This window comes from Gobius niger (assembly GCF_951799975.1).
Source record: "Gobius niger genome assembly, chromosome: 13".
In the NCBI taxonomy this organism is placed as follows: Eukaryota; Metazoa; Chordata; class Actinopteri; order Gobiiformes; family Gobiidae; genus Gobius; species Gobius niger.
In genome coordinates, this window is record NC_136864.1 from 12,379,559 (window position 1) to 12,394,287 (window position 14,729).

At 40.2% G+C, this 14,729-nt stretch overlaps 1 protein-coding gene across 2 annotated transcripts in view; it reads right to left on the reverse strand.

The window, feature by feature from the left end:
* The window catches only part of atp6v1h (ATPase H+ transporting V1 subunit H), a 28,015-nt gene that overhangs the window by 10,073 nt on the left and 3,213 nt on the right, over positions 1-14,729 (reverse strand). Inside the window, exons 6-13 of one of the 2 annotated variants that reach the window (XM_079569802.1) lie at positions 12,186-12,290; positions 11,565-11,624; positions 10,390-10,487; positions 8,752-8,944; positions 6,222-6,400; positions 4,574-4,699; positions 3,098-3,199; positions 486-599 (exon numbers count right to left, since the gene is read on the reverse strand). In XM_079569802.1, the coding sequence (XP_079425928.1) occupies positions 486-599; positions 3,098-3,199; positions 4,574-4,699; positions 6,222-6,400; positions 8,752-8,944; positions 10,390-10,487; positions 11,565-11,624; positions 12,186-12,290 (977 nt within the window). The remainder of the gene's footprint in view (positions 1-485; positions 600-3,097; positions 3,200-4,573; positions 4,700-6,221; positions 6,401-8,751; positions 8,945-10,389; positions 10,488-11,564; positions 11,625-12,185; positions 12,291-14,729) is intronic. The other variant, XM_079569803.1, reaches the window with a different exon arrangement.

Below are 14,729 nucleotides of genomic sequence, written 5' to 3' on the forward strand. Positions count from 1 at the left end.
AGTCCATGGCCAGTAGTAGGAATATTTTTTGTAGTCCAATACTATGTGGGTAATGTAGTTTTTCATGAAACAGCTGTTGGTGATGTCACTTCCCGTGTCTTTTCCGACCTGGGTGAGGATGGACGAATTGGGCAAATGCTGCTGAAGCTCTAGTTCACTACCTGCATAGAGATCTAACAGTTGACCCCATGAATAAACACTATCAGTTACCATGTAAATGTGATAATATCCAAACGGTCCTTTTTACTTATAATTGCAAACAGGAAAGTGGATGTAAGTGTTGTTTAGGGAATGCCACTGAAATGTTTGTGGTACTGTATTATGTAACAGGCTTTAAACAAACATTTAATTGTCATTTATATTATTTTTGAATTAATTATCAAATGTAATACTGCTGCTTATAGGATTCTTATACAGTGTGTCGTCTGAAATTCCCCATTCCCTGCTCATTTGTTTCAATCAGACGTTTCCTGCGTGGCTCTTACCAGTTGTGGACCATGAGCTTCTGCACAGCCAACAGTGCATTGTACCGAACAAGCTGGTCCTCGTGGTGCATATGATTCATCACCAGCTGTTTCCCTCCCAGCGTCTCGATCACACTGAAAAGGAAGGGAAATGGGAGAAAAAAACTTTAGTCAGACCAAAAACACCCACCATTTTAGCCAGAGATGAGAGTGCGCACACGTGCTGTGATACAACAGATCTGAAAAGGGGCACCGTGGTTAAAGGTGCAGCAGAGTGAGCAAAACACTGGCAACAATATACAGCATGAAACGGCCTATTACGCTGGTGGGAGAGCCTTTGATGCAGATAGGTGCAGGCAAAGCAGCAGCGCTTGTATAATGCGATTGATTTGTCCAAACAAGAGCGAGGTGGTGTTCTATCCATCACAGAATGCCTTTAGAATTACAAACAGTGAACACTGAACAGATAATGCCGCTGTTGTCTTTTGCTTTAAGGGTTTTGCCACAGCGCATCATCTGCTTTCGTAAAACATCTGCATCCTTTCTCGAACCCCAATGGGCTTCATGTCCTCTTTCTTTCACAGCATAACACATCTCCCCTCTGGGCTTCCTCTAGTTTCACAATCCCTCCTTTGTATAAGTCCAAAGTGTCGCAGCCTCTGACCATCTTGAAAAGCGTAGCACGTCAGAACTCTCCACTGTTTACTGGTTGATGCGACCGTGTTAAAAATAACAAATGTATCTCTGTATAGCTTTACACATTGATGAAGTACCTTGAAAGCGTTTTACATGAGCTGTACTTTAATGAACTCTTCATATTATCCATGATCATCAAGAATGAACATAACTTGTTGATAATGCAGTTGGTTTCTTGGACTTACAGACATATATTCTAACCAGTGTTCACTAAAGCCGTCCTCATCCCTCTTTAAGATTACCAACAAAAGACTTTTTGCCTGCAGTTTGGAGAAGCTGTTTGCGTATTATCTCTGCGGCTCTAGCGTTTTTGTTAAGCTGGGACAAAACATGCTAAAAGCTACAAGAAAGATTACCTTTCCAATTAAAATGACATCTGCAGACGCTAGAGTCCTCAGAGAAACTATTACAATAGTGTTATTATGATTAAAAACACATAGCACTTGCCTTCCTTTTGATCAGATCAAATTATTGCAGGATGTGAATAAGAGGTAAAGAAAACAACTTTAGATCGACATAAAACCCGAGTCAAAAAGGTTAATGGGAAAAGTGCCAAGCAGCGACCTTGTTCAGGTATTAGTCACTCCTTACATTTCTGGTATTTACTTTTATAAGAACTAATACAGCATTAATATTGAAAGAAGACCAAACAAAAAAGGTAAAGCCTGACTCAGAGACATTGGCCCTTTCCGACAGAGGAGCCCAATCATTTACCTGAATAATTGTTGTATAACGTTGACACCTCTAAATAAACGGGGAAGTGAAGTTGTTTGAAGCATTTTGCTCGTGGGGCTGCTCTCTGGTGTCACACACAGCTGTTGAGGCTCGCGGTTAAGGGGCTCATCAGCCACTTTTCCTCACTGTTTGGGACAGCACTGCCCTTCGCAGGAACGTACATATCGAGTATTAGCGCTTAGGGAGGAGGGAGCGCTTTGACAAAGGGCCATTATCTCCGGCTCCGAGTCCTGCCCTTTGGACCCAGACAGAGCGTCGGTCAAACAGATCTTTACAGAGCAGAGTCTAATGGTCTTCATCCAAAACCAAAGCACACTTTCATTGGTGAAAAGTTCATCCAGGTGAGGCCCAAGAGATTCAGCTGGGTGAGAATTAGTCTGCCTATTTTTGTGACAGTGCTGAGGTATTGATGTTATTTTACAGTTTTACTTTTCACGAGTTACAATACTATTCTTCATAAATATGGGTTTTTAAATAACTATCTCGAGAATGTGAAGTTTCACAGTTAATTGTTAGAATACCAAAAAGCAGTGGCTGTCTAAATAATTAATCGCTCGAGTAAAGGTTTAGACACTACTCGTCAAATATTACAACAAAAATAGAAGATGCTCAGTCAAACTATTAAACTGACAGCACTGCAGTATTTGCTGAAGACAATACTTACATATGAGAAGAAAGTAAAAATCAGTGCTTTGAATATGTTTTAAAATACCTTTGCAGCTTTGAAAACATCAACTGAATTGATCACGGCGACACGACAGGGACAAACCACCTTCTGTCAAAACTAAATATTCTGTCTTTTGAACACAGGAGAAAGGAGGTAAGGGCTAAAGCCACACAGAACTTTTTTCTGTGCTGTAACACAGAAAAAAGTTGGACCCCAAAAATTGACACGCAAAAAATAAAGTTATTGCCTCTTTAGGACAGAAAAAAAACTTTGAAAATGTATAAGATGTATTTAAACCATCTATTTTGAATAATTGAACGGACTTTATAGGCTTTTTTCTTTTTACAATCAAAAATTATACGAAAACAGTAGCATTGTTCTTTTTGTTTCATCTGGGGACCCCCACCCAAGCACTCGCGACCCCCACTTTGGGAACCACTGCTGTAACAGGTGCTTATTATACTCCTGGGCTCTCAGCGTTATGTGACTGCAGGACAAAAATAAATATAAACAGAACGAAGTCTCAGAGTCTCACCGTTTTCCACGTGGGTAGTGCCGAACATACTCCCCGACGTCATGAGCTGCCACTGCAATGACCTGCGGATCATCTGAGACCTCCAGCAGCCGAGTCAGGATCCTATAGAGAGGTAACAGTATATGAAATGTCAATAAGTGCAAATTACTTTCTGGCAACCATTGTGTAACCATTGTGCAATGAAAGGTTAAGGCAAAACCATCAGGAGCAGAAAGTAGAAGCAGCACATTTCTCCCAATGTTGATCTAGGGTCATGGCCAGCAGAACCTAATGGATGAATATCCTATTGAACATTATTGATGATGAAGAAAACACTTGAAATGTTCCTCCTGAGGTGCACAGGGACCTTCAGATGGTGCTCGGGCTCGAACGCAGTTCTAATCTTTGTTTAATTCATGGTCACAATTGTTGAGTCTACCATACCTGAGCCGCTTGGTCAGTCTGCATCAGTCATTGGTCTTAATCGCATTCGCAGCGCAGATGTCAATGTCGGAACTGCCCATGTTGGTTCTCAGATTCTTGGTTAAATTGAAAAGTTTGAAACAACTAATATAGAAACAAATATTCCTCAAGCTATGTCTTTTCTTTCAAGTCAAACCCACTGGTGCATGTGTTCATTCCTTCCAGGACGAGATGTTCACCTGCCGCTTAATGGACTGTTCTCATTGAGAGGTGCCACGATGAAGATACAAGTTTGTTTTTCATTTTGACTGTGATGTTGTGCTTACTTATACACAAGCATAGGAGAGGAAAACATTCACTTAAGTGCACCAAGTTCAGGCAAGGATACGAGTAACATAATTTAAAAGAATAAAAAAAAACAAAGGTGCTGTTTTACATTGAGATAATGCTTGAATTGAATCGTGAGAAAGAGCGGTGATCAGACAATGGTCAATGTGTTGGTGAATGTCATAAGGACCGGAGCGTGACTAGAGTACCAAAGCCCTCAGCACAAATTGATGTTTTGTATCTTTTGATCTGAGACACAGTATCTTGTGGAAGGGACAAAGCTAAATGGAAGGCCAAATTGAACTGCACTCCGGAGATAGAGCACTTTTTACCAGATCAAAATCCAACACTCAATTATGACATGCACATTGTATGTAAAAAAAAAAAAAAAATTCAGTAAGAGATTGCATAATTGACCAACTATCGAAGTATCAAGACAAACGGTCAAAGTTCATTTTTGAAAGGTCATGTAAAGTCGCACACCTCTGAATGATTTAGCTTTTTTGTTCATGTGTCTGTTTTGTTTTAAGTCGTGACTTATTTAAACTGGTGCAAAGCTTGTTGCTGAGCTGCTGACATTTCCATCAACAAACCTTTTCAATGTCTGTTCTACTCTACGTCAAATCAAAACTGAAGGAGCCCTTGTCCTTCGGACAAACAAATGTCATTCAATGTGGGAGGAAAGTTTAGAGGTCGTCCAAACAACTTGAAGACTCTCCACAGTTTAGTTTTTTTGTATTGTCTTACTTGAGTAGTTCGTAGTTCTTCTCATTCAGACGGACTGCATTTTCACGCCAGAATTTCTCGGATTTGTGCACAGGGCTCCATTCGAGACGGCCAGACTTCAGTTCAGAGCTGTACTCATCAAACGAGCTGGGAGAAACAAGCGAACAATAATAACGAAGTTCAGACAGGTGAAAGGCAGGTCAATTTCATTGATTTGTAGAAAAATCAAAGCAGCCTGGCCTTACAATTGACTGCAGTGTTATAATAGGCCATGGTTTCTCTACAGGCTCTGCAGACACTGGAAAAAGAACTATTTATCAGAGTTTATCCAACTGCTGTTCTAAAAAAAATATGATAACATGGCATCTAGGAAATTAATAAGTTCAAATGTAGGTTAAATATTGCATAACTGAGGGCTGTAGTCTTAGTGGCCTCTAAGGTAAGGTAAGGTGATACTTTATTGATCTCACAGATGGAGAAATTGCATTCGATGAGAGAGCATCCGGCAGCAGCACCCATTCAGTGCGCACCACTCTTTTTTTTTTTCTTTGGTGAAAGATTGTTGTGTCTACAACGCTCCAGGACTAATTGTTTTTTTTTTCGGGTTTCTAGTCGGTTTTCTGTATGGAATGTATGCAAAACCATGGAGATGGTTCCATCAGCAGAGAAAACCTCCCAGAAACACTACAAACAACAGATCCTGGAGCGTTGTAGAGGCCACTTTAATGGAAAGTACAGGCACCATGCTAACCACATACAGCCAGTGGGTCACTGACAGATCAAATACACACTAATATGTAAAAGAAAAAGTTACATAATGCACCTTTAAATATATAAATGTATGTATCAATGAATAATTTAGTCAATAGCCAGTCAAAGAAATATGTAAGTTTAAGACTGGGGTAAAAAACTAGTCACAACAATCAAAAACATTCACTGCCAGACCCCCCAAAAAAAGCAGCTAGACCTGGATCCAACCAACTGTTCCGATGCGTTGGAGAAGGGTTTGCGCAGTGGTCACTCTCTCCCATCATCAATACAAGATCTTGGTGAAAAATTAAAGCAACAATGGATATTTTGACATTGAGAGGCCATAAGTGGCCATAAGTGGCCTGGAGGCCATAAGTGCAACTGCAGGTGTCGTAGCAAGTTACAATTTTTTAACTTATTAATTGTCTTGGAGAGTAAATACTACGCTGACAGGAAAGGCGAAGGGATAGAGCGATATTGTACATCCAATTATACAATACAATACAATTTCACTCAAACTTGGCTGTAAATACCGTTTAAAGTGACGTTAGCCTGCAGTTAGCTTTGCCCGTTAGCATGCTAGCTTCTTCTTCATGATTCCATTAGTGTGTATTGCTTGCTCCGGTCCGGTGGCAGTCAAGTTGCAAACATGGTTTTCTGGCCAGAGACACCAGGGGGACATGAAAGACCCTCAAATCAACCCATAAACACTTGAATTACCCCCACAGGGACTACGAAAAGGATTTATTAAGGTAAACACGTTACTTATTACTGCTTTAGACAATGCCACAGCAAATGTGTGCTGTAATCAAAGCTAAAGGCGTGTGACCTTATTTTTTTGGGATCAGGCAGTGCAGGTTATTTCGTCTGCCATTTCTGTACTGAGCTTGTGCTTGTCTAACAGGTGGGGTGTGGTCACCTGAGGTCCTGCACGCTCTCTCCCAGCCGCTCCAGCAGGAACTTGATGTCCTCGGTGATGTCCTCGTCGTCGTACTTCTGCTGCTCCAGGTTCTCCAGCTGCTTCAGGACTTTGCACTGGATCATGGCCAGAGCGAACTCCTGACGCGTCTCCCGCTCAGACGACTTCTCCAGGAGGTTCTGCAAGAGGTCACGAGCAAAGACACTACATTTAATAGATTGTGGAGGAAATAATAAGAGACTGTACATCGGAAACAGGCATAAAAGTACTCTTATAGAAAATGACAGGTGGGAGATTCATTAACAAGTGAATAGACAAAACACCACCTCAAAACAGATTGCATTGGGCAGAACACCACATTCATACGGCTACAGTGGGAATAGATAACTCTTGGTAAGTGGTAAGAAATTGTGCCTTCCGTCTGAACAACGAAGTGCTTTTGAGGATGTGTTCAAGGACCACCAGATGGTAGGAATAATTTAAGATGCAGAAGCTCCCCCAGGTGCAGAGGAGACATTTGCATAATCAACACACTTGGTAAAAGGAAAAACATACTCAAGAATGTCCACTTCACGCATAATATACAAAAAGTAAAAGAGTTTATCATAATATCAGTCAGATCATTCCAGACAGATTTAATCATTAAGTGTTACCAAAGTCACGGGTAAAAAAATAAGCTAAACTGTTAGATGTGAGGCTGTTGTGAGGTGGATTAGAATAGACCAGCTGGCTAAGAATTGGCAATAGGGAATTTCAAGACCTGCAGGTAAAACGGACCACAATAAAAATCAATAGGTGTAAGTTGAACCAGGGAAAAGTTTGAATGGATTGCACTTTTTCCTTTTCTTTTTTGAGATAACAATGCAAATCAAACTAGGAAACTGAATTGCTCTCCTCCAAAAGGCCAAAGAGCGGCAAGCGAGAGCCTCATGTTTCAGTCATGCAATCACTGCCATTTACAGGACAATGGGGCTCACTGAGGTCACCGCCGCCGCCATTTGTCGCGCTGGACAGAACATTACCGAAGGCTTCATTTGGAGATCAAATGAATGGTCTGAGTGAATCGTGATGCCTTCATTTAGCCCAGAGCAATCGCTACAACCGCAAAAGTATTGAACCAATTAGGGGACGTTTGGAATAAAGGCCCATTGGTTGTAATGAACCGTTGCTCAGTTCTTATAATATTGAGGTGCCTGATGTCTTTTTAAAAATGTCATTGCTTCATGTTAGACCAGAAGGCTTGTGTTATGGCATTTCAACTCATCACACAATGCAATGGTAAATCGATTTGGAAGAAGCGCTTGCGTGGGCACTGGTGTAGAACAGGCAAAGATATACAGGACAGTCTGTGGTATGGGCTTCTTTGTAAGTACTGATAATATTGAGCGGTCTGTAGGGTTAAACGTGGCCTTCAGCATTTTAAATAAGGGCCATGTTACAATAAAGACTTTTTATTTTTCATAATGGAGAGAGTGCCTTGGTTTTTAGTTGTCTATCGGTACTTTTTTGACTTAGTTTAACCCCCATCAAGGTCAAGGCCCACGGGACGCATGATTTAATGTGGCCCTTTGAGGAGCATGAATTACTAGGGGGCAGCTTGAATAAAAAAAAAGAAAGAATTCCACATGTGTCCAGCAGAGGGCACTGACATAATATGAGATCAGGATATAAACAGCATATTACAGCCACGTGGTAAATGGTCAGTCTGCCTCAGGGTGGCTGTGGCAACAATAGTAACTTACTGCCATCAAATGCGGAATGAATGAATAATGACTTTATGAAGCACTTTCAGAAACATGCGACACAGGCTGATGGAGCGCAATAAGTTTAAGCCGTTATTTATGAGGCCACAGTCCTTTATAATATATGCAGACCCCGACCCGCTGTGGGGGCCAAACGACTTCAACACCCCTGACCACTAAATAGTTTCAATGTTGTTCAATTTTGCAGCTCTTAGCTTTCACATGAGGTACACTGGACTACAGGCTGTAAGCTTTTAGATTTGGGTAAAGCTGAACTGGAGAAAATGCAGTTGGTTAAGGCAAGGGTTAAGAGGTTAACTTGATGCGAACAAATCTCAACAACAGGTAGTGATTTGGCTAAAAATAATAACAGTTATGTTGGATTTCCATTCAATGCGGATCGATAGGAAACTCCCCCACAAAACCCTGCTGTGGAGAGCTACCAGGATGAGAGCACCTTGGATCCTCCTCTGGGAGAAAAAGGTTTAGGTAGTGAAAACATCATCAAACTGCCCTGATCTGCATCGTCCTGTTTGGGTTAATGCACTTTATTATCTTAAATTATTCTACTGAATAATGTTACCAAACTGTTTCACCCAAAGCCATTCCTGATAGATGTGCAGAACTCGCCTGCTACACATGAACAAAATCCACATCCATCATGGCCATGTCGGTCTGATTAATAAGTCGACTGCAGTAATCTTGACTTAAGGTAAACAGGTGTGGAGAATTTAAAAGCTTGTAAAGAGAGAGAGAGTTTCAGACACAGTGAGGGATGTTTGCCATACCCTGAAGGCGGCCAGGATGATTCGTGTGACCTTCTCTTTGACAGACTCTTGCAGGATGTCGGAGAGAGCTGGCACCACGTTATAGCGCCTCAACTGTTCGCAGAGCTGAGGACTGAAGGCCAGCAGCCACACGCAGAAAACCATCTGATACTGGAGCTGGAACCCACATTTGTTGCTAAGGACGGCCGTGATACTGAAAGAGGGTAAAAAAAATAAAATGGAAATGAACATGTTGTATAAATGTGTCTCTTTGATGAACATAGGAGAAGATAGATATGTTTGGATAGAGGTTGCGTCATTCTGCATCGAGCAAACGAGACTTAATATTACGTGGACAGAAGTAAAACAAGCCATAAAAATCATAGATGCGATCATTATTACGTTACATCATAAGACCTGACTTATAAATTTACTGGGAGCAGGGATGTCTCCAGCTCGTTTCCATGGAGATTTTAAATAGATTAGGTGTTCATACAAATCCACTCTTTGATTATCCACTGCATAAGTAGTATTTTCTGTGTCAAGTTGGTCATTAACACATTGAGTGTCGTGCTGTTTTGGGGATTTAGCTGTGCCAACAATCCAGACCATTTTTCATGACATTTGTACTAGCACCTCAGCGTATTCTAAGCTAAACACAGGCAAGTTTTTTTCTAGAAACTGAGATATCGCGCATTTTATGAAACACAACCGTCTCCCTCATTTCACTCTCTTCACTGAGCTGTGACTGAAAACAGGGGCTTAAGAAAAGAACATCGACTATTGAGGATGTCTAGGCGTGAGTTTCATGTTGTTTTAAGAGAACATAGAGCTGAAATATTGTAACAAAAATACATGACACACAGTTTATTTTTAGATCATACAAAACTGCCGGCTTGTTGACCTTGATTAATTCGCGATTATGAGGCCGACTGATAACAAATAAAGAGCGATCTGAAGCACAAGGTGTGGAGATTGTTGTTTTGTGCAGGAGATGCCCTCTGCCCTCACTTCCTCCTCTTTCTCGGAGCACCGTGCTGCTGCAGGACCGGTGGGCGGGCCATTGAAAACATACGACTAACTAAGGGGCAGGTTCATTTCTGCCACGTTGTGATTAAATGCCCAGATGAAATGTCCAGATCGGGACTTTTCACAATTTGTGGATCTTCATTTATTTCAGATCTGTTCATCACAGAGCTCCCAAAATCACACATAAGGTGTGTTAAAGTGTCTAGTTTCGTAATTAAAGGGACTAGACGCAAGTTGGTTGTTTTATACTCACTAATGCCACCTCAGGTCCTGCAGCATCTATATTAAGCTCATGCATGACGGCACTTCGGACCTGAAGTAACACCTTTTTGAGTGACAGTGCAGGATTTTAGAGGCAGTTGTGGTGAATAGGTCTGGGCTCATACTACACATTAGGACATTGCTGGAACATGTTTAACATTTTAAAACTCTGTACAGTCCCTTTAAAAAAAAAAAAAAAAACACATTTTACATAGTGTGCCTTTAAGGAACAATTTGCAGAGACATTAAGCTAATAGAGACAGAGATGTACTCCACCAGATTATAGTTAAATAGCTAAAAACAACAACAACATATAGTTATATGCGTCATTGCAGTGAAAGTCATTAGCAACCTGTTTTTGCCACTCACCAGTTTACTCCATCAGCTTCAACCCAGGAAAACCTGTACTCGTTCACCCTCAGCATCAGCTGCAGACAGCCAGCGACACACTGGACGTACTGAGAGCTCTGTGAAACAAAAAAACACACACACAATATTAATTCAAACGGGTATGAACGACCTCCTTCGGGACCCCCAGCAGCATGGCAGAAGTTAAAGCGCCTATCCATCCCGCAGTGTTGCACATGCAGTCCATAGATTGATACAAGAACCCCACATGCTAGAACACACTTAACATGGGACAATACACAGCAAGAGCAATAGGGGGCGCATTTCCCATCACACTTGGAAGGGTGAGATCAGACTGGAAGAAGAAGCTGAGAAGAGAAAACGGGTGAAAACACAATAGATTAAAAAGGTTACTGAGAAGGAAGTTAAGAAGAAGCAGAGGCGTCCAGCAAGAAGAGCAGTAGTGACAGAGCAGTGAGGTGGTGATGTTACCTAGTGGAAATCGCACACAAATGAGCAGTCATTACTGTCGTTTACTCGAGTCTAGATAGGAAGCTGTGCGCACTTTCGCAGAATTATGAGGCTATTCTGAGCAAAGATAATTCAAATGGTAGGATGCTGCTGCTGTGCAAATGCAAGTTAAATTTTCTCTGATTATCCTCATGTACAGGACAGAGCTGTTTGTCATGCACTTAGGGCAGATGTGGCTTGAAGCATGCATTACCAATCATTCCTCAATAAATACAACAGTGGCAGCAAACACCATGCTTTAGGAATAAAGAAATACTCAGTGTAAGCTACAGTGTTGCGCTCTGAAATAATAATACGGATAAAGGTGTTATAAGTAGTAAGTAAAATGACCAAAAAGTAGTAAGTAAAATGACCAAAAATTACCTAAAACCAACCGATACCTATGATTAAAGGCCCTATACCATTAAATTTTTTGCTCCTTTTCTTACCAATACCACTATAACGTCTACTTATACTATCACAGCTACTACACACTAGAGTTGTACTGCCACTACTTATTATTTATTAGTTATTTTCTATTAGTAATGCCATCCTGTCAGTACATTAAAAGGGAAGCGAAAGTCCAGTGACAGCTATAGAAAACACCAGCCTTCATACAAACCATGGTATTTTGTTTGTATTTGGAAGTGCTTGAAGTACCGATGCTGCACTCCTCTCATACTCACTTCACTGGGGGAAATAGTTCCTGCTCCCGTGCCTGATTCTGGACCTGTACCATGTAGGTTCTAATGAGAGATAGAAGAAAAACGTGCAAAAGATGTTCACATTTCATTGATTTTTTGTTTGTTTGTTTGTTACGAGAGATGATTACCACCACCTATTGATTGTAGCTGGGACTCCAAAAGCAGGGAATTGACGAAACTATCCTTAAAATTAAAACAGTGCAGTATTGAATTATCATGAAATTATAGTTTTGTGGAAGAAATCCGGTCAACAATCAAAACAGCAATAGAACAGTACAAAATATACAATTGCGAAAACAGCACACATAAGTTTACTAGTAAGTGTTTTGCCCAAATGAAAAAACAAATCGAAATGGAATTAAAAAAATGTCCTCCACGCAAATTACGGTTAGGGGTTGTAGGTTAGGAGCCTGTCTGGTCCAACATCGTAGCTACACAAAATTACAGAGCATTTACACAGTTATTCAATAGCTTTTTAGAAACAATAATTTCACTAAACACAGGCAAGTCTTTAGATTGTGGGAGGAAGCCTGAGAAAATCCAGGGTGTAAAGTTTTGCATATTACTGCATGGTGATGACACACCTGCTCCACATGTTCATACCTGCGAACTGAGTTGACTCTTGATCCAGTTAAAGTAGTAGTTCAGATCACTCCCCTCCATCAGGTCTCGGCCCCAAGCAGCCAGCTTCGCGATGATCCTCGCAGCCTAATACGAGAGAACAAAGATCGTCATTATTTACAGCACATTATAAAACTACACTTCACACACCAGTTTTAACAGAATCAGAAATGGTTTTATTGCCATGGTTACGAACAGGTTCACTAGGATTTTTTTTTCCATCGATCGTGCAACATGAAATATAAAACATACAACTTCAGATAAATAATAAATAAATATTAAGCTCGTGCATGACGGCACTTCGGACCCGAATTAACACCTTTTTAAGTGACAGTGCAGGATTTTAGAGGCAGTTGTGGTGAACAGGTCTGGGCTCATTCTACACATTAAGACATTGCTGGAACATGTAGGGGGAGGGAAATACTTATTTTTAACATTTTGAAACTCCATCTAGTCCCTTTAAACTATTTAAAGACTATAAGGTTAAAAGGGCATGCGCAGGAATATTACATTTAAACTATGATAAAGACAACAACAATTGACATCAACAACAGCGTGAGTGTATTTCCAGATGTACAGGTGTATTGAGTTTTAGCAAATATATTTATAACATGCTATGACTCAAGTAGAAGTAAGAAATAGTGGCTCAAATACATTCTCAAGTAGAAGTAAAAAGTACTTGGTGAAAATACGCCTTGAACACTGAGTAATAGTTTTTTTTTGTGATTAGTAATTTTATTTTAAGGACAGACAATGTAACAAAACAACACAATAGACAAATTAGAGTAAAAGATATAATAAAATGAAATGAAATAAAATAACATAAAATAAAATGAAATAAAAAATAATAACACTGAGTAATTGTTTGAGCTGAAAGGTCTTACATTATGGCAAAGTAAGAGAGGTTATGCGTATGATGTCATAGCATAGCAAGAGCATGGCAGTTAGCATTATCAGCAAATTTGCAATGCTCCATAGGATCAACAACATAAAATGACATCCCCTTTCTGATATATAAAAAAGAACACACCAGATGTGTCTAGAAAATATTAACTATTTCTAGACAATAGACTGTTGAAACTCAGAGGGAGGGTAAAATATGTTCATAGCCAGGAGTCAAAGGCATTGAAGAGCTTTTTCATCCATGAATTTCGATTATTTTGATCATGTGCAACCACTTTTAAAAGCAGACAGAAACATGCAAAAGGGAGCAAGGTGAAGTCTAAACTTACGAGCCCCTGCCCCTGAGCTCTCCTTGTAAATAAGGATATTTGTTTCCCCTCCAATCTGCTTGGTAATTATAGGCTAATAATACAGACCAAGAAGTCCATTGCTTCATTTGGCAAAAGAGCAGCTTCAAAGTCATCGGGTCACTTCACGCCCACCTGCTAGATGCCATCTTGTTAGTATTCCTAATTAAGTCTGCTGCTGATGCCCTACTGCGCCGCTTGTTGTGTCATCGGGTGGTCATCCGTTCATTTAAAGAGGGTCGTGGGCAAAATGTCATTATCATTAATTGCTGGTTAGGAGGGAGAAAGGCAGAAGGTTGCTCTGTGAGGAATTATTGATATCTTGCGGCAAATACGAGACATTTGGCGGAACTAAAGGGGCTTTTTATGTTTATGTTACAACGTGGGACTTACCATACATAAAGTGAATAAAGTTGGTATTAACTATTGCAATTGGTTAATGCCAGGGCAACACAAACTAACAGCTTTTATCTTCGGAATCTGACATTTTTACATGAATGACAACATGCAATTTGGAGTCAAGTGCTGTTTTTGTCATGTGACTGGCAAAGACTGATAGCTCCATGCAGTGCTACAGCAAACATACAAGAAAGCAAAATAACAAAAGTATTTGGTGAATAGAGACCGTTTATTAGGGCTGGGACGATCCACTTTCGTCCGATATGCATCACAATACTCAGGGGCCGATCCGATATGTATTGCGATACAGTAAGTAATTATAAGTTATATGTTTACCTTAAAATGTGTAAACAGTCATGTGTCCAAAGTTTAGAAACCAAAGGCCATTTGACATTTACTGAAGTGTTAAGATTGAAAAGTGCATGAACACAAAAAGTAACCAAACACAAGTATTGCGATACTTGATAAAGTATCGATACTTGGTATTGCTGCACAAAGTATTGCGATCCAAGTCCAATCTGATATTTTGTCCCGACCCTACTATTTATATTAACCCCTAACCTCCCGGCTGAACTGAGTGCATTTTCTCCAGTTTGATTAAACCCAAATCTAAAAGCTTCTCAACTGGGGAGCATCAGTGTAATGCCTCATTTGAAAGCAAAGACTTACAAAGGTGATGGTAACTTTTTGTGAAATGATCACTGCCTGTTTGTTTTGTTTTTGCAATAATGTTTCTATTACTTTTTTTGCCATGTTTTCATCAGTTTTTTGTTGCTTTTTAACACTATTTTTGTCAATTTTCTCAGTTTTTGGCCATGTTTTTGTTGCTTTTTTGTCACATTTTTGTTGTATTTTCATCCTCGTTTTTGTCACTATT